The sequence below is a fragment of the Triticum urartu genome, chromosome 3A (genome assembly GCF_056163025.1).
Source record: "Triticum urartu cultivar PI428250 chromosome 3A, HENAU_Tu73, whole genome shotgun sequence".
NCBI lineage: Eukaryota > Viridiplantae > Streptophyta > Magnoliopsida > Poales > Poaceae > Triticum > Triticum urartu.
Genome location: NC_141875.1, coordinates 691,062,917 through 691,081,742, shown reverse-complemented (window position 1 = coordinate 691,081,742; position 18,826 = coordinate 691,062,917). Strand labels below are relative to the sequence as shown.

General features: G+C 48.2%; 2 protein-coding genes, 1 long non-coding RNA gene and 1 pseudogene across 3 annotated transcripts; 2 read left to right on the top strand and 2 right to left on the bottom strand.

Annotated features, from left to right (window-relative positions):
• Positions 1-1,949: 1,949 nt before the first annotated feature.
• On the bottom strand, positions 1,950-4,775 carry LOC147981692 (uncharacterized). The gene is made up of 2 exons (XM_087516053.1): positions 3,458-4,775; positions 1,950-2,818 (listed from the first exon to the last, which is right to left on the bottom strand). The coding sequence occupies exons 1-2, from the start codon at positions 4,773-4,775 to the stop codon at positions 1,950-1,952; spliced, it is 2,187 nt and encodes a 728-aa protein (XP_087372179.1).
• Positions 4,776-6,752: 1,977 nt separating this feature from the next.
• On the top strand, positions 6,753-8,159 carry LOC125546010 (glucan endo-1,3-beta-glucosidase GIII). The gene is made up of 2 exons (XM_048710084.1): positions 6,753-6,912; positions 7,151-8,159. The coding sequence occupies exons 1-2, from the start codon at positions 6,834-6,836 to the stop codon at positions 8,083-8,085; spliced, it is 1,014 nt and encodes a 337-aa protein (XP_048566041.1). The 5' UTR covers positions 6,753-6,833; the 3' UTR covers positions 8,086-8,159.
• A 5,321-nt stretch (positions 8,160-13,480) lies between these two features.
• On the top strand, positions 13,481-15,297 carry LOC125549267 (noroxomaritidine synthase pseudogene; annotated as a pseudogene).
• Positions 15,298-17,519: 2,222 nt separating this feature from the next.
• On the bottom strand, positions 17,520-18,504 carry LOC125546009 (uncharacterized). Its single transcript, XR_007300418.2, has 2 exons — positions 17,941-18,504; positions 17,520-17,703 (listed from the first exon to the last, which is right to left on the bottom strand). It is a non-coding gene; the product is annotated as an uncharacterized LOC125546009 (long non-coding RNA).
• Positions 18,505-18,826: the final 322 nt, after the last annotated feature.

The window sequence follows — 18,826 nt, the reverse complement described above, 5'->3', positions numbered from 1 at the left end:
TTCGAAGTGGATACAGTAAGTCACAACGACAAGTCTTTTTTCGTAATTAAGCATGACTTATGCTTCATTTGCTTCACCTTTTAATTTTAATTTTTCACTATTCTACTAGCGTATCCCCTGCCATGCAAGAATTTTTGTCTTGAATAAGATAGGTTTCAGTCCTAACGAAACTATGGAGGTAAAAAGAGTTTACTTGAAGACCGAGCATGGTTATACCTTCAACGTCAAATTATACAATGCAGACACATACACCTATTTTGAATGCAAAACTTGGCATGCACTATGCAAGGCTTATGCATTTAAGCCTAATATGGTTATCACCTTTGATTTTCGTCCGGAAGATGATATTGAAGGTAATAGAGACATCTGGGTCGATGTGCAGACGCCTCCAGTTCTACCATTATGTGAGTTTTTCAACCATATTTATGTCTTCGATATGAGATTATTTGAACCAGTTGAATAATTAATAGATCTCAATTTATATTGACAGCTTACTTCCAATCAAGCATACATGTCCGGCGCTTGGTAGACATGACCGTCCACTGCCCCGGGACTGAACTAAACTGCGAGGAGACAAGTCATTATGTTTCATGGCTTGAGGATCTTGATGATGTCAAGACAAATTTCTTTCCTGCACTTAGAAATGTTAGTACTCAAAACGTATGACCAATAGTGTTCGTACTGAACTACGGTCACATATATTTAGGAAAGATGGTAAGATTTCTACTATTTCTCCTCAGTGCATCTTTTGCATACATTATTTTTTTAAGCTAAACTTCATTGCTAAGTATGTTACTATGTACGATGTTCTTCAACAGGGACTCCCGATGAATGTTGTGCCTGATTGGATCGAGACTAAAGGTACCATGAATATTGTTAGCTTACGGCCAAGATATCCTACAATGCACTTTAGTGCATTCAGGATTTATAATAGTGAGGAATGCTTAATAGTAAAAGACTGGAGCAAAACTGTGAACGATCACAGAGAAGTACTAGGGGGCAGCAATCAGAAGCGCAACCCACGATTAGGAGACAGGTTCATCTGCATGCTCCAATATGATGAATCAGCAAAGCTATACATGTTCTATGCTATTTTACCAGAGAAAGAGCAGCAGGAGTGATTAATTAGCTAGTTCATGCTCTTAGTACTTGTCCTCTCATGTCCGTGTTCTTCGTCCTGAACTTAATCTCAACGAGTGATTTGCTTTTGTGGTGTTATGAACGCTTATAATATCATTACCATGTTGAACTCGATGATATCTTTGCTATGAACACAGTTGGTGATGATATATATGATGCAAGAGTTTTTATATTAATTAATATGATGATGATGATGAGTTATTATATCATTTATGAAAGAAATTGCATATTAGTTTCAGCTGGATGGATTCTAGCTAAGTGATCAAGTATATGCCATATCCATATTACCTCGATCACTTCAGTAGGTGATCAAGTATATATAATATGGATATGACATATACTTGACGACTTAGCTAGGATCCACACGCATCCAGTCAACTAATCACCTAATGATTTAACAACTCATTATAATGTAAAACAATCACTAAATTAAATTGAAAACACAAAATTAAAGTAAAAATAAAAAATAAAACCAAAACACACCAAAACATTTAGTACCGGTTGGTGTTACCAACCGGTACTAATGTCCTACGCGCCCACGGAGCTGGCTCGTGCCACGTGGTTGCCCTTTAGCACCGGTTCGTGCTGAACCGGTACTAAAGGGGGGGGCTTTAGTGCCTACAATTTAGTGCTGGTTACCGAACCGGCACTAAAGCCCCTTACGAACCGGTGCTATTGCCCGGTTCTGCACTAGTGTTATAGGCACTCTTTACTGAAAATCGTCCATTCTTCTCCGGGAACCATGAGATAAAATCGCAACGTTGCCTTGGGGACGTTCTTATTTTCAGTATGTGATCCACATCCATTTGCTAAAAATGCTGTGACAACCTATCCATCCTCCATGCACCATTCCCGTCCAAAAAGTCAGAGACTCGATTTAGGCGGGACGTGCGCTTTGGAGTTATAGGTCTGAACGAAGATGCTCTCGGTATCCATGGATCCCTCCATGTTCTTATACTTGAACCATTACCCACTCGCCAAATAACTCCTGTCTTTAGTAACTCGAGGCCATGTAATATACCCTTCCAGACCGCCGACCCCTGGTTAGGGAAAACCGTATCTAAAAGGCTGCCTGAGGGAAAGTACTTGGACTTCAACAATCTGGCACATAGACTTTCCGGAGTATCAATGAGACACCAAGCTTGCTTAGCAAGAAGCTCCTGGTTAAACGCCCTCATATCTCTGAACCCCATACCACCCATTGACTTTGGTAATCTCATTTTATCCCAACTGAGCCACGCCATCTTGTTTTTTCCATTCTCAATACCCCACCAGTACTGACGCATAAGCCGGGTTAACTCGTCACATACTGAAGCAAGGAGTTTAAAAACACTCATGACATAAGCTGGGATCGCCTGGGCAACTGATTTTATCAGGATTTCCTTATTACCAGATGACATATACTGTTTGCTCCAGTCAATCAATCTCTTCCTTAATCTATCTTGTACCGTTTCAAACTTTCCTTTGTTCATTCTACCTTCAGGCACTGGCAAACCAAGGTATTTAGGCTCAAAAACCTCTTGTTCAATTTCCAGAATTCTCTTCACTTCATCCACCACCGCAGGTAAGCAGGATTCTGAGAAAAGGATGGAACACTTTGCTGGATTAATTAGCTGGCCCGTGGCCAACGCATAGATGTTCAACAAACCTTTCACCATGTGTGCCTGCTGTTCTGAAGCTTCAAAAAACAAAAGTGAATCATCTGCAAATAGTAGATGAGAAATCTCCGGGGCCCTTCTACAAATCTTCACCCCTCTAAGACCATCCTCATTCATCGCTTTATTTAACAGAGCCGATAATGCATCAGCAATGAATAGGAAAAGGAAAGGGGACAACGGGTCACCTTGACGTAGCCCTCTCGACGGGGTGAAAGACTCTAAGATCTTGCCATTGAACTTCACCGAATATGTTACGGAGGAGACGCAGGCCATAACTCAGGCAATCCAAGCAGGTGAAAAACCCCATTTGTGTAAGGCCTTCTCCAAAAAACCCCAATCGACTCGGTTATATGCTTTAGATAAATCGAGCTTGTAGGCACAAAAAGCAGGGTCATTTTCCTTTAGAGACTGAATATGATGTATGCATTCGAAAGAAATTATTGAATTGTCTGTGATAAGTCTCCCAGGAACAAAAGCACTCTGATTTTCAGCGATCAACTCCCCCAGTAGGGGTCTCAACCTATTCACCATAAACTTCGAAACAATTTTATAAACCACATTGCACAGACTGATTGGGCGAAAATATTTCAATTCTTGTGGGTGCTGAATCTTCGGGATCAACACGATCGCCGTTTCATTAACCCCCTCCGGCATAGTACCACTCACAAAGAATTTTTGTACTGCACCAATGATGTCCTTTTTCAAATCGTTCCAGTTTCTCTGGTAAAACTGGGCCGGAAAGCCATCAACACCCGGGGCTTTTAGTGGTCCGATTTGGTATAACGCATCCGAGATCTCCACTTCTGAATATGGAGCATCAAGAGCCATGTTCATTTCTTGGCTGACCTTGGGAAGAATACAGTCCAGAACCGCAGAATAATCAAGGGTAGGATCCTTAGTATAGACTTCCTGAAAATATGAGGACGCCATTCTCTCCATATCAGTTGGTGCATTACACCAAGTCCCATCTTCTCTACGTAGACGTTGGATATAATTCCTCCGCGCCCTCCACACTGCCCGGCGATGGAGATACTTAGTATTGCGTTCCCCCTCCTTAAGCCACGTGATCCGTGACCTTTGGAGCCACATCATCTCCTCCCGGTAGAGGAGCTCATCAAGTTGGTTCATCTTGAGCCGAATTTGAGATCGATCAGCCCCATCCAACTGTAACTTCGCTAGCTGACCTCGCAATGCCTCTATCTCCTTTAACACGTTGCCAAAATTTGCCCTGCTCCATGCCTTTAGATCCTTCATGAGATTTTTCAGAGCTTCGGCGATCGAACCCAGATCGCCTAGTTGAGGATTTCCAGCCCATGATCGCGACACCACCTCTGCCAGAGCCGGGTGTCTTTCCCACATAATTTCATAACGTGGTGCTTGTCCACGTTGCTTTGCCATCTGAACCCCGCCCATGCGGATTAGGACTGGGCTATGGTCAGAGCACGATGTTGCTAGATGGATCACCTGTGTAGAAGGGAAGAGGTCACGCCACGCCTCATCCGCACAAGCGCAATCCAGTCTAACTTGCACATTACGATTTCCTTCCTGTCCATTATTGTATGTGTAAGGAATGCCTGAAAATCCCAGGTCTTCTAGTTCAAATAGAAGCAAGCAGTCCCTGAAGGCTAGCATTTGCGTTTCTGATCTCAGCGTCCTAGAAAGATGCTCCTGTTGCCACATAGCTTCATTGAAATCGCCACAAACTAACCATGGATCCTGCGAGCTTGCCCTAAGCCGAGCCAGGTGATCCCACATTAAGTGTCTATTCTCTGTTCTAGGCTCTCCATACACAAAAGTTCCTCTCCACGAGGATCCACCTCCCACATCATCAACAAGAACATCAATATAGCGGCTGCAGGAGTCCAAGACAGTCACGTTCAGGGCTTCATCCCAAAAGAGACCTAAGCCACCACTTCTTCCGTTCGAACTCACTCCATGGAAACCCTTTAATCCCAACCTCCACTTCAGCTTTTCCATTCTCACTACATCTTGTCTGGTCTCACTTAAGAAAACTAGACTGGGGATGTTGGCTTTAGTGAGGGCCAACACCTCTCGAACTGTCCGGCGGTCCCCCCCGGCAGTTCCATGCGAGGATATTCATTGTGTCCGACGGTCCTCCTTGAGGGAGGCCACCAATATCTCATTATTTCCACCTTCCTTTGAAACTTTCAGCCTTTTGTTGCTTGAGTCACTGCTGGCAGGCGATTTATTTTTTGTAGCCTCCAACCCGCTACCATCTGTGATAGCCAACGTAGCCTTAGGGGCACCTGAGATGTTGCCAAGCCCCTTCCCAGCCTCATCCATATTCAGACGTTTCCTTGCATCTTTGTCAACCTCCATCCTAGCCACGGCCTGTTTCAGAGGGATTGTCGCCGTATCCTGGGTTTCAGGATCTGAAGCCTCCCTTCTTGGTGCTGACGGAGGTGGCTGGCCATCCCCTTTGCCCGCCGGTCGGGGGCCCGACTGTCTTGCAGGTGCATGCTGTCCTGGTCTAGACGGCCCATCCACATAAAGCCAGTCACCATACTTCATCTGTTTCGTGTCATGTATGCCTTGTCCACACTCCTTATGATCATGACCAATCAGTCCGCAGCCTTTGCAAAAACGAGCTAACTTCTCATAGCGAACAAAGTACACCTGCCTCTCCTTTGCTCGCACAATACTGACAAACTTAGTGAGGGGGCTTTTGATGATATGGTTAACCCTAATCCTCACATAGTCCCCCCTTGTATTGCCATTCAAACGCATCTCCAAAATCTCCCCCGCTCCCTTCAGCAGTTTCTCAACTATGTGATCCTTGCAGTAGGGATCTGGTAACTTGTGAATCTGGAGCCATATGGGCATGTGATCAAACACCACCTCTTCTGCACGACTGAAACCATCGTACTTACACAACAGTACCGCCATGTTGCGGAACAACCACGGCCCTTGCTTCATGATCCTCTCCCAGTCACCCAAGCACGCGGCTTGGACGACAAATATGTTCGGTCCGACCGGGCGGAATCTGACTCCCTGCGCTAGATTCCACGCCGCCCGCATCTCCTTGTAAAAGGCTGATGCCGAGAAGGTTTTGTCGGTATGAACCCTAGCAAGGGCTAACCAACGAACGCTCTCTTCGATTTCCGGGTCGTCATCATCAATCTCCACATCATCAAATTCTTCCTCATTGAGATCCAACTGGTCGAAGAAGTTTTCCAGATCGGGATCTGCAGTTGCACCGCCGCCGCCACCATAACCACCCCTACCACCGCCATCGTTGGTCGCCGAGTTCGCATCCGAGGAGGAGGCCATCCCGAACGAGGCGACGTAGTGCAGGGAGAAACCCTGCGAGGGTCGCCGGAAGGAAGCCATCCCGAACGAGGCGACGTAGTGCAGGGAGAAACCCTGCGAGGGTCGCCGGGATCGGACGTAAAACATTGAGGGGACGAGTCGCCTCAGAGGAAGGAAACCCTAGTCGCGAGAGCTAGGGGAAGCAGCGTACTCTCAGTCCTTGTTGATGTTACTTGCTCGAGGAAGCAACAAAGTGCGCATAGTCGAGGCCACCATCAGTCCCCGAGACGGCCCAGGTTAGCGGTCAGCGCGCCGAGGAAATTCCACGAGCCAGACAAGCTAGCCATGGCGCGGCTCTCTCTGTATGTATATTGCCAAGCTCTGCAAGCGACCGGTACCGGCACGTCGTCGACGACCTCATCACTCCCCGCCGGGTTGAGTCAATTAATCACCACAACGATCGATATATGGCCGGACCGATGGTGACCCCCGTTCAACCGGTTTCCACAGGCCAACGAACAAGTTGCGCATGCGCTTGGCACTTAGCACGTACAGCAGGCCGCTATGCTAGTGGTGGAAAATGGAAACGGGTAAGAAATAAAGAAACTCTGGTGGTGGACCTGGAACCAACGTCGGAACGTGTGCTTGCGCCAAACTGCGGGATAGCAGTGCTGAGAATTTGCATATAAAGTGACGACTGTGCCTGGTATAGAATACATACACTGCATTTCGTTGCAACACATACACACCAAGCTAAGATCGTCGATGGCGAAGCAAGGGGTTGCTCCCATGCTTGCCGTGCAGGCGCTGGTCGTCCTTGTTGCCCTCGCAGCATTTCCAGCAGGTACTATATCCATGATTGTTTAAGATGCATCTATACATCTATGCATTTTGTTGTAATCATACATGAAAATATATTTATAGAGCATAAAAGGGTGCAGTGCTTACCGGGCAGCTAATCCGACGATAACTAAACATTTATGCCAGGAATCAGATATTACTAATTGCTTCATTATTGTATTTTTGACGTACACAAGAAATCAAACTCATTACTAGCTCTTGCCGCACATTAATCTTTTCAGCGCAGTCTATCGGCGTCTGCAACGGCGTGATCGGCAACAACCTGCCGGCGCCCAGCGATGTCGTTAAGCTCTACAAATCCAAGGGCATCAACGCCATGCGGATCTACGAGCCGGAGAGCAACGTCCTCAAGGCGCTCAGCGGCACGGGCATCGGCCTCCTCATGGACGTCGGCAACGGCGCGCTAACCAGCCTCGCCAACGACCCCTCCGCCGCGCCCGCCTGGGTCAAGGCCAACGTCCAGCCCTACCCGGGCGTCTCCTTCCGCTACATCGCCGTGGGCAACGAGGTCATGGACAGCGCCGGCCAGAAGACCATCCTCCCGGCCATGAAGAACGTACAGGCGGCGCTCGTGGCCGCCGGCCTCGGCGGCAGCGTCAAGGTGTCCACGTCGTTGCGGTTCGACGTGGTCATCGACACCTACCCGCCCTCCAACGGCGTGTTCGCGGACCTTGACTACATGGGGCCCATCGTGGACTTCCTGGCGAGCACCGGCGCGCCGCTGCTGGCCAACGTGTACCCCTACTTCGCCTACAAGGGCGACCCGCAGAACATCAAGCTCAACTACGCCACCTTCATGCCGGGCACCACCGTGAACGACGACGGCAACGGCCTGACCTACACCAACCTCTTCTACGCCATGGTCGACTCCATCTATGCCGCGCTGGAGGACGCCAACAAACCGGGGGTGAAGGTCGTCGTGTCCGAGAGCGGATGGCCGTCGGCTAGTGGCTTTGGGGCGACGATGCAGAACGCGCAGGCATACAACCAGGGATTGATCAAACATGTCGGCAATGGCACGCCCAAGAGGCCCGGGCCGTTGGAGACGTACGTGTTCGCCATGTTCAACGAGAACCTGAAGACAGGGGAACCGACAGAGAACCACTTTGGGCTGTTCAATCCGGACAAGTCGCCGGCCTACTCCATTAGCTTCTGAGTACACGACGACCGGTGGATATTCTGTGTCCGAATAAGCTGCGTGGTAATGCAAAATGCATGCACTTCAGTCAACCACTCGTGTGTGTGTTCAATTTATTTTCTTAAATCTCCAATAAAACTAGTAAAAAAAGAAAATAATAGGATTGAATTCCACCTTTTACATGCCATATTTTACGGGAAGATCTTAGGTCCAGCCGGCGGAAAACTCAAACGCATCATCCGCTTTCTATGAACAACACGTGTCCCAAACAAAATATTTCTGCAAATGGCCCTTTGTTGCAAAAAATTCTGCAACATGATCCCCGTTGCAAAAAGGTGAAGAAGAACAAATTTGCAACAAGACCACTATTAAAAAAAAAATCTGCAACATGACCTTTGTTACAAAAAAATTGCAACACGATCTTTGTTGCAAAAAGGTGACTGAGAAAAAAAATTGCAACACGACATTTGTTGTAAAAAAATTCCGCAACAGCACCCTTGTTGCAGGGGGCCTCCTGCAACACCACTTTTATTGCAATGAGTGGTTGTTCACGTGGATAGATCGGATGACCATTACCATGTCCATCCAATGGCTGGAGAGGCGGTGGATCTTTTCTTATTATCCACGGGCCGACGCCTAGCACTTCCGTATTTTACTCTCAATTTTGTGTGTCAATTTTGCTCCATTCTCCCTGTAGTGGCCTACACAGGCCAATAACTCAGCTGCCAAAACAACGTGCAGTCTTTTTTTTCCTTTTCAGTTGTTGAATTCTTTTTATGGTGCTAAATACCTAAAAAACTACTATTAAAATAAAATACACATTAAACAATTACATTATATATTTCAAAATGTTCATAGATATACAAAACTATTCTTTATATATTAAAATAATAATCATATATTAAAAAATGCTTACCATTTATTTTAAAAATGTTCACCATGTTTGAATGAATAAAAATTGTTACCATATATCTTAACTCCTAAGCCATCGCGGCTTGCAAACTGCATGTTCTTTTCCGCAAAACAATCTGGCGTCAGACCCATCAGATATCTTTCCTTCTCCATAAGAAAAGCTCTTCTCCTCCCATCAGTGTTACCGCCGGTCCGTCCCATCTCCGATGACTTCTTGGCCATGGAGGTGTGGAGGATGTCGGTCCCAGGGACGATTCTAGGGGGGGTAACCTGCTTCGCCTCCCCCATCCTCAAGCCCATGTACTAGTACAGCCCATTAGATTTTTTTTGAGTTGGTACAGCCCATTAGATATGGAGCACAAAAATGCCAAACAGGCCATCGTGGAAAACAAAGAGCCCCTGTTAGTTACAGCACGAACGAATCCACATATCGCGAGGTAGTCTGTTCGTTTCCAAGCCGCCACCCGCTGCTGAGATCGAGACTTACCTGGTGGCCGCTCTGATCAGATCTCTCCATCGCGCCACTGTCGATAAGCGGAGAAGGATAGGGGACGTCAGGACAGGGAAGTGTCATCGCGTTGATCCATAGACATGTTGCCCGTTGCCCATTGTCGTCGGCCCGTACACACGGCGGCTGAGCGACAACAATACAAGGGGGAAAGGTAATCTGTTCTCACACGAGATTGGTTCATGCCTTCAAAAACTATAGAAGTATAATCATACAAACTATAAGCATTAATCATCAAGTATAAGATTTTCATTTAAGTATTAGTGCTTGTGAAGATATGAAGAGAAAAAGAGCCGAATCCATACATAAAATTTTCAAACCACTTGGTTCAAGCTCTCAACCACCGAAACATGATGCTACAGTACAATCTAGTGAAGTGAACCAGCCTAATCCTAACTAAGGCTAAAGACTTCCATTGATGCTATGAGGTAAGCAAGAATTGTTTATTTTTCAAGAAATTTATAATTTCTTAATACATGATGTCTATTAATTATTTTCTGTTGATTGCATCAGGTGGTTACTTTTTCAAGCATGCCCCTTTAGAGAAAATGGCGAATATGATGATTCCAAGAACCAAGGTAATAGCCCAAGCGTAATTTAATTGATACGCAAGCTCCTATTGAAAATGTCACTAATAAAATTTGACGAATCTACATCTCTTGTGTCGTTGTCTTTCTATTAGTGCTCAGATTTTCTCTCTTTTTCCTCTTATCACTATAACAGGCCGGTTAATTCTGTTAAGAAATTAGTGGAAAGCGTGTTAACCTAAAAAATCTCTAGTGCCGTTGTCTTCGCCCGCCTATGGTCAAATCCTGGCTGCGTCCTTGGTCGGTCCCCCGCCGGCAGGAGGGACCCGTTCTCGTTCTTGTTAGAGTCAGCGTCTTGGTTGGGGTTGTGTAGCGGCGGCGATGTCCCTTAGTAGGAATGATGTCTCACATGTTTTATCCCCGTCCCCATGGTGTGTCTAGCATCGTTGGAGGGCGTATGGAAGTTTGTCTCCATCGGATCTTGCGGGATTCGGTCGGTGCTAGTCTTCGGGGATCTATTTGAATCTGGTCTTCGTTCGTCTTCGTTTAGGTGTTTACAGGTTTGATCCTTCTGATCTACGACTTTCTTCATTGGCGATGGTTGCTACTCTGGTGCGTTGGTCCTATTGGGCCTTAGCACGACGACTTCCCGACTGTCTACTACAACAAGGTTTACTTGGCTCCGGCGAGGGAGGGGCGATGACGGCGGCGCGCCTTCGGCTCTCTCCAGTGCTTGTAGTCGTCGCTAGGTGGTCCACAGACATGGTTGTAATTTTTACCCTCTGTTGTTCTTTATACTGTCATGATTAATGATGAATAGATTGAAAGTTTCTCGTTAAAAACAATGAATTTGTTAAAATAAAAAATAAAATAAAACTAAAAACTAAAAAAGAAAGGAAAAAAGAAAAAAAACATCAAAAACCTAAACAAACCAGAATAAAATATAAATAATATAAAAACCCTTTGAAAACCCAAAACCCAAAAGGAAAAATGAGAAGAGAAATAAAGAAACGGTAAAACTGGTGTGCACAACTGTACCGCCACTACCGGACTCGCGGTCTATGCCTACGACCAGGGGCCGTCGGCATAGGTCCTTTGTCGTCGGCATAGATCTATGCCTACGGCTGCCGTCGGCATAGACCCGTCGGCGTAGATATCGTCAGCGTAGTCTTGTCAGACCGTCGGCGTAGTATAGCCGTCGGCATAGGGGCCTATGCCGACGGACGGGGTCAGCCGTCGGCATAGTTTAGCCGTCGGCAGTGTTTTTCCGTCTGACGGCAACGGACGGCGCCGTCAAAAGCGCGGGCGAGTCATGGGACGCCATGTGGCAGAGGTACGCCGACGGCCTAGCCGTCGGTGTACCTCTGCCACGTGGCGTTCCGTGGTACTCCTGGTGGCAGTGCTATGCCTACGGCAAAGCCGTATGCATAGATGGAATCTATGCCGTCGGCATAGATACGACAGAGTTCTGGTGGGCGCCGTGCCGCGGATCGGTGACGTGGCAGATATGCCGACGGCTGCCGTCGGCATACCGTCGGCATACCTACGCCGCGGATCGGTGATGTGGCATGCGGAGATATGCCGACGGCCGCCCATCCCGACCGTCGCCATAGGTTTGACGGCGTTAGCCGCTAGTCACGGGCGGGGTCGCCGGGCCCACAGTTATATCGACGGCTGATTTATGTCGACGGCTGCTGTCGGCATGTCTGCGGCTAGGTCGACGGCCGTTCTGTGCCGACGGCGGCCGTCGGCATAGATCCACGTAACCCGACGGCCAGTGTAAGCCGACGGCCAGGACTGGGCTGTCGGCATATCTCAAACTAGGCCGACGGCAGCCATAGGCATAGGTTTGGCCGTCAGAGTATGCCCGTTTTCCGGTAGTGCGCCCCGGCACTTTGCAGCGACACAACTTTCTCTCCCGTTAGGCCCTATACAATGCAAGGTGCTTGGAGTAGATGCTTAGAGAAATAAAGCAATTTTTCTCTAAGCACTGGTGCTTATTTGTAGAGAGTAGATGCTTAATTAAGCGTCTATCATGTAAAAATAAACATCAATGCTTAAAAAACTCAGTTTATTTTACTAAGCATCTCCCTAAGCACCTTCCATTGTACACGGCCTAAGCCACGAACAGGGCGAAGAACCGTTTTCCCATCCTCAACCAGTTTTCTCTCTCGTAAGCCACGAACACGGTGAAGAACCGCTTTCCCATCCTCAACTGACAGCGCGGCGTAAATCTACAAGGACCCATGTAGGTTACTCCATACCACACTAGTTGAAAAGTTTAGTACCATACCACACTAGTTGAAAAGGACTTAGACCTCTTTATAAGGAATTCGCTTTTACATGATATTAAAACTTGAGAAGAGAAGTGGTTATGTACGCTCCTCCTCCGCCGCTCGCCACATCGCGCCGCGCCGTGTGTTGCGGGAATGAGCCTAGCCGAGCCGAGCTCACACCTATGCACTTATTTTTGCTTGTCAGGAATGGAGAGTCTTTGATAGTCGGGCCATGATCTGAGATGTCAGATCGTGGGCTGCTGTTAATGATTCAGACATGGGTCCAACCCACGTCTCTTCACTCAGCCACGCCTATATATTGGAGGCGTCGGTCAACCCTAGCCGCCACAAAGAACATATCACATCTGCTCCACGGTCACGGTCAGTCCTTTTGCTGCCGCCGGTGATCCCTCCCGTTCACCGCGCACACGGTTAACGAGAGAGTAGTCCTCCGAAACACTGGCTCTCCAGATTCTGTACGGGAGGGAGGCAATTAGGTTTTTGTGAAGCGACTGTTACGCGACTGCTCACTGCCGTTCGTCCACATCCACTGCATTGTCTACGTTCCGCGTCATCACCATGTCCACCGCCAATGATGTCGATCGTTCCGCCACCGAGAAGAAGACCGCCGCGGCTTCTGACTGGCCTACTGAAGGGTATAACTCATTTACCCCGCTGCTGTTCCTTTCTGTCTTGACAGTACTAGTTGTGCACGTAGATATTTCTACTATATGTCTAGTATATGCTTATCTAGATTGTAATCAGTATGTTATTAATTCTTTCAATTCAATGTTCATGATTTATTCACAGATTAAATTAACCGAAAAATTGCTAATATACTCGACAAGATGTAGCATTGTTAAAAACCATCTGGATGCAATCCGCCAAAAAAATAAATCTTCTGGATGTAATTTAGCAATTCTGAAACAGAAATTTCTGGTATTTTCCAATAACCGGTTCGGCCATCCGCAATGCCGGGTGAAAAAAATGTGTACCAGAGAAAAATCCTCGTGGAAACCAAACTGTGATCTCTGGATTCACGTGCAGCGCCAGAATTGATCACACCCAACAGAACTAATAGTAGCTATGATGGGCAGAATTCAGTTGGAACGATACTAGGCTACTTAGCTATGGTACACCGTACCGTGCCGCGACGTGGACAGTGTTCCGCCCGTCCAGTCCTTAAATGGATGCTGGCACTTGGCAGAGGCTTTCAACTCTACACCACCATTGGCGGCTGCCACGCTCCTCCATCTCGACCAATTCGGTCCTGTCCGTGCAGGTGCAGGTGCCCTTGCAACGCTGCAGCAATGGCGTCCGTCTCCTACCTCGAGCTTACTCTCGCCTCGCTCTGCTTCGTCTTGTTTTACTGCTTCCACGTCAGGTCCAAGCGCAATAACCCAGCGCTCCCGCTGGACTGGCCGCTGGTGGGCATGCTCCCGGCGCTCTTCGCCAACCTGCCGCGCCTCCACGACTGGGTCACCTCCGTCCTCGTCGCCAGCCCGCTCAGCTTCCGCTTCGCCGGCCCGCCGCGCTCAAGGATGCAGCTCTTCACCACCGCCGATCCGGCCAACGTTCGCCACGTCTTCACCTCCAACTTCCCCAACTACCCCAAGGGCCCCGAGTTTGCCCAGATCATGGACATTTTCGGCGGTGGTATCTTCAACGCCGACGGCGACTCCTGGCGCCGCCAGCGTGCCAAGGCGCAGCTGCTCATGTCCGGGCCTCGGTTCCGAGCCTTCGTGTCCCGCTGCAGCCGCCGCAAGGTCGAGCGCGACCTGCTCCCGCTGCTAGCCCGCGTCGCAGGCGTCGGCGCCGGCGAGTGCGACCTGCAGGACGTGTTCCTCAGGCTCACGTTCGACATTACAACCACACTGGTCTTCGGCGTCGACCCTGGCTGCCTGGCCGTCGGCTTTCCGGAGGTGCCATTCGCGCGCGCCATAGATGACGCCATGGATGTGATCGTCGTCCGCAACTTGCTCCCGCTGTCGTGGTGGAAGCTGCTGCGGCGGCTCGGGGTCGGGTACGAGCGGAAGATGGCGCTGGCCTGGCGCGACATCGACCGGTTCATCGGCGACACGATCGCCAAGCGGCGGCAGGCGGTGAAGGCCAGAGGCGGGATCGAGGACTCCGCGGACCTGCTCTCCTCCTACATTGACGACGACGACGACGACGCCGGCAGCGGCACGGTCGTCGACGTATTCCTCCGGGACACGACCATGAACCTTATGATCGCCGGCCGGGACACGACCGGGTCGGCGCTGACCTGGTTCTTCTACCTCCTCACCAGGAACCCGGGCGTGGTGTCCAAGATCCTCGCAGAGCTCGACACCATCAAGACCACCACCACCACCCTGGACGGCATGGTGACCTTCGACCCGGACGAGCTCGGCCGGCTGGTGTACCTGCACGCGGCCCTGTGCGAGTCGCTCCGGTTGTACCCGCCGGTGCCGTTTGAGCACAAGGGCGTGGTCGCCGCCGAGGCGCTGCCGAGCGGGCACGAGGTGCGGCCAGGGGACAAGATCTTTGTGTCGCTGTACGCGATGGGGAGGATGGAGGCCGTGTGGGGCAAGGACTGCCGGGAGTTCCGGCCGGAGCGGTGGATCGGGGAGGACGGCAAGCTGCGGTACGTGCCGTCGTACAAGTTCATCTCCTTCAACTCCGGGCCGCGGACCTGCCTCGGCAAGGACATGGCGTTCGTGCAGCTCAAGGCCGTGGCGGCCGCCGTGGTGAGGAACTTCGAGGTGGACGTCGTGCCGGGGCACGTCATCGAGCCCAAGATATCCATCGTTCTCCACATGAAGAACGGCTTCAAAGCCAGGATCAAGAAGAGGCAGGTGATGAAGATCTGATCCAGAGTTAAAGTTAGGCTGGGTGCGCGCGCGCTCCCTGTCTCCATCGTAACAGGCTCATGAATATTTCGAATAAAAATCTAGAACAATATCTGTATCTTTATCTTTACCTTTTTATTATTATTAAAGGGAATAGGTATTCTTGATTTGGTTTAGTCCTTTTCGTTTGGTTTACACACGCTAAACAATTTGGGCCAGGTACTTGTATGTTGATGGGTCTTTTATGTGCTTTCATAGAGATCGCGAAAAATAATTGGGTCAAAATAAATCAACATTGTGGGACAATCTATGCACCTTTTATATTTACTAACCCAACTCGCTCTAAATATACGAGTGACAGTCATCATATTTAGGGCGAGCTAATTAAGCGAATGAGCTAATAAAGGAAGGATTGTAGACTTAAATAGAATATTTAAATGGATGTGATTAATTAAAAAAAGGATTATGGGTAAATCGGTGGAATAACTAAAAAAAGAATGTGGTGTTAATAAATTGTAGAATATTTAAATGGATGTGGTTAATTAAAAAAGGATTATGGGTAAATCGGTGGAATAACTAAAAAAAAGATTGTGATGTTAATAACTTTTACATGAAGGATTTGAGGTAAAAAGTAGGATACTTAAAAGGAAGGATCCAATGTGTTGGGGCTACTAAATTAGAAAAGGAAGGATTTGATTCCCGACTAAAACGGATGAGGACGTCATGGTAATTAATGAAAGGATTATACTTGAATGCTATTAAAAATGATTATACTTAAATGGAATCAGTGGGGGATTATCCCCGGCAAAGAAAATATGAACATGGCTAAATTGCAACGTATTTTTTTATGTTCATTTTGTAAAAGAATGCTACGTTGCAGCATGTTCTTTATAGTTAATCCGGTGCTGTAGGACATTATACTTGCACAAAATATCAATTTTTCCCGTTACAACGTACGGGCATATGTGCTAGTAATAATAAAGGACGGAGGCTTTCATAGTTCTTCATCCGTCGTCGTTTTATATTCATCAATTTTGTGTTAAATTGTAAACGGGTGTGTCTAGGGCACATCTAGATGTGCTCTAGTTATTGCACATCTAACTGAGTGAATCAAGCATATAAAAAGGAAAAGGAAAAAAAAATCCACACGAATCTCGATGTAAGATCAATGACATAAAATTTAGATGTGCAATACTTATGATACATCTAGATGTGCTTTAACAAAACTGTAAACATACAAATTGACGGGTCGAATTTGAAAGGATATATGAACGTTTCGCAGAAACCTGACCAGCTAGGTCCAATCGGAAAAAACAAACATGCAAACTAGTAGACCAGGTAGGAGTCGTAGCGATCGACCTGGCAAGATAATTATGAGCTAGCTAGGAGTCCTAAAAATCAACCTGGCCGAAGAATTAGGTTAGTTCTATATTCATCAGTACTCCTGCAAGTCGGCTTGCCTGGCGCGTATATATGTAACTTTAACATAACTAGGAAACTTATCCCAAAATACAAGGAGACCAGATGCTTTATAAATTATAATCCACTCGATTTTCTTTGGAGGAAGTTTAGCGCCGTCGAGCGAATAAAACCGAGCGCCGGTGAGATTATAACTAGATGAGGCGGTAGATGCGAACGGTGGTGTGTGTCACCCAGCTCGAAGCATGCGAGGAAGACAAGCAGGACGACGTTGGAGCCGAGCGGGACGCCGGAAAGATTATATGGGAAGAGGTGGCAGACGCCGATGACTGACCCAGGCGAGGAAGACGTGCAGGATGTGTGGGGTGGTAGCCGGGGATCCGAAGAGGATTCCTGAGGGCCGCGCGAGCATGACCAGATCGTCACCGAGTCGGATCGGTCGCTTCATGTTGCTGAGCTATCAGAGGACGATGCAGAGGCTCGGGTCGAAGGCGGCCATGGTGGATGGATTGCCGGTGGCCACGCGAGAAAGAGGAAGTATCCAAGGCTTGGAAGCCGGCCATCCGGGTCGATCTGCCGGCGCAGCGGCCAGCCGGTCGGGAGGTTCAAGGTGAGCGGGTTGGGTGGGTCGTCGGCAGTCACGCGAGGGAGCTCATGTGGCGAGGCTCAGTGCGCGAGATGCCGCAGAGCAGTGGTGCAGCGAAGCGGTGACCACGATGGTAGAGCGTTGGGGAGAGAGATCGGTTAGGGGAGGCCCAATGCTGGCGGAGGCACGAATTAAGGTGGAGCTCGAGCACCACACGGCGAGCGACAAAAGGAGTCGCACGGCTTTGTAGCGACTGCGGTGGTGCCGTTTGATCTGAGTGTTAGGAATTCATTAATTAGGTTAATTAACTATTAATCACTGCTATGTCGGTGCCACTTTTGGCAACTGCCTCCTTTTGTAACCGCCTTGTAAACTGGGTATATTTCCCCAATCTTCAATCAATAGAATAACTGTTCATTCATATATCTGTTTTCCATTCGCTCCTCTCTCTCGATTCTCTCCAACACGTTATCAGCACTTTTGCTCTCCGCTGAGAAATGGCCACAGGAGAAGAGAAGAATGCCGCCGATTCGATTAGCCATATTCCCGTCCACAGCAGTAATCAATGGACATGCTTCTGTAAAAGAGGAAAACTGGATCAGGACATTCTTCAATTTGTTTTTGTCTTCTTGCAATCAATCAAAAATCTAATAACAAATTCTGTTTTGCAAATCGCTTCATCGGGCGTATGCTCGTGGTGAGATGGATTGATCGCTACTCAAACGAAAATAGGAAGAAATTCTCAATCAAGAAGAATAGAAGAATCTGCATCAAGAACAAGAGAAAAGAAGGGAAGAAGCCCCAGCGAGCGTACCTCGGCGTTTGGCGACGACGGCGTCCTCCACCTCTCGGATGCAGCATTCGACGCGGCGCTCCTCCCTCAGGCGGAGCACGACCACGGCGCGGCATACCCTCCAGTACAAGCGGCGTGTCCTCGGGGTAACCAATGGCCGGCGCCTAGAACGGCGATCTCCACCGCGGCGGCACCGGTAGCACGACCAGCCCACGACACTACAGCAACGTCGACGCAGCTAGCGGCCGAGGACGCAGCGACGCCAGGCAGCGCCCTCTGGCGCGCGGCGTTGGACGAGCAAGCCCTCTGGCGCCACCCGCCCACCCCCGGTCTCTCCTTCTCCCGGTTACACTGGTACGCAGCGGCGGTGCCGGTGCTATATGTGCATACCGAACAAATCGATTGATTCCAGATGCATTGAGGATGACGATAGGAAACCTTATCTCTTCGGCCATTTGAGACTAAGCCCTTCTAGTTTCTTTTATTGGCAAACAAGTCATCAGACTTAATACTACATGAACATAAGTCATCAGGCTTACTGTTTTAGATTTTGGTTAATACCGTAGTATATCATATCGGTTGAGTCCCAAGGCATTGAGCTATGTTGATGGATGGGTCGATCATTACATCTGCAATGGACCCCAATATATTAGTGCTATTCTTTACAATAAGTGCAACAACTATGTTTTGCAATTGATTTTTTTTCTCTTGCAAATCATGATGTAAATTCAAAACAAGGATTATACTTAATATGACTACACCATATTATATTTTGGAATCACAAGGTATTGATGGCATCTACTGCGTAATTTGCAGATTATCCATCAGTACTGTGAGGTCTACATCTTGTCATTTTGATAAGATGACTACCTTCGAAGTGATCTTCCAAATATTAATATTATATGTG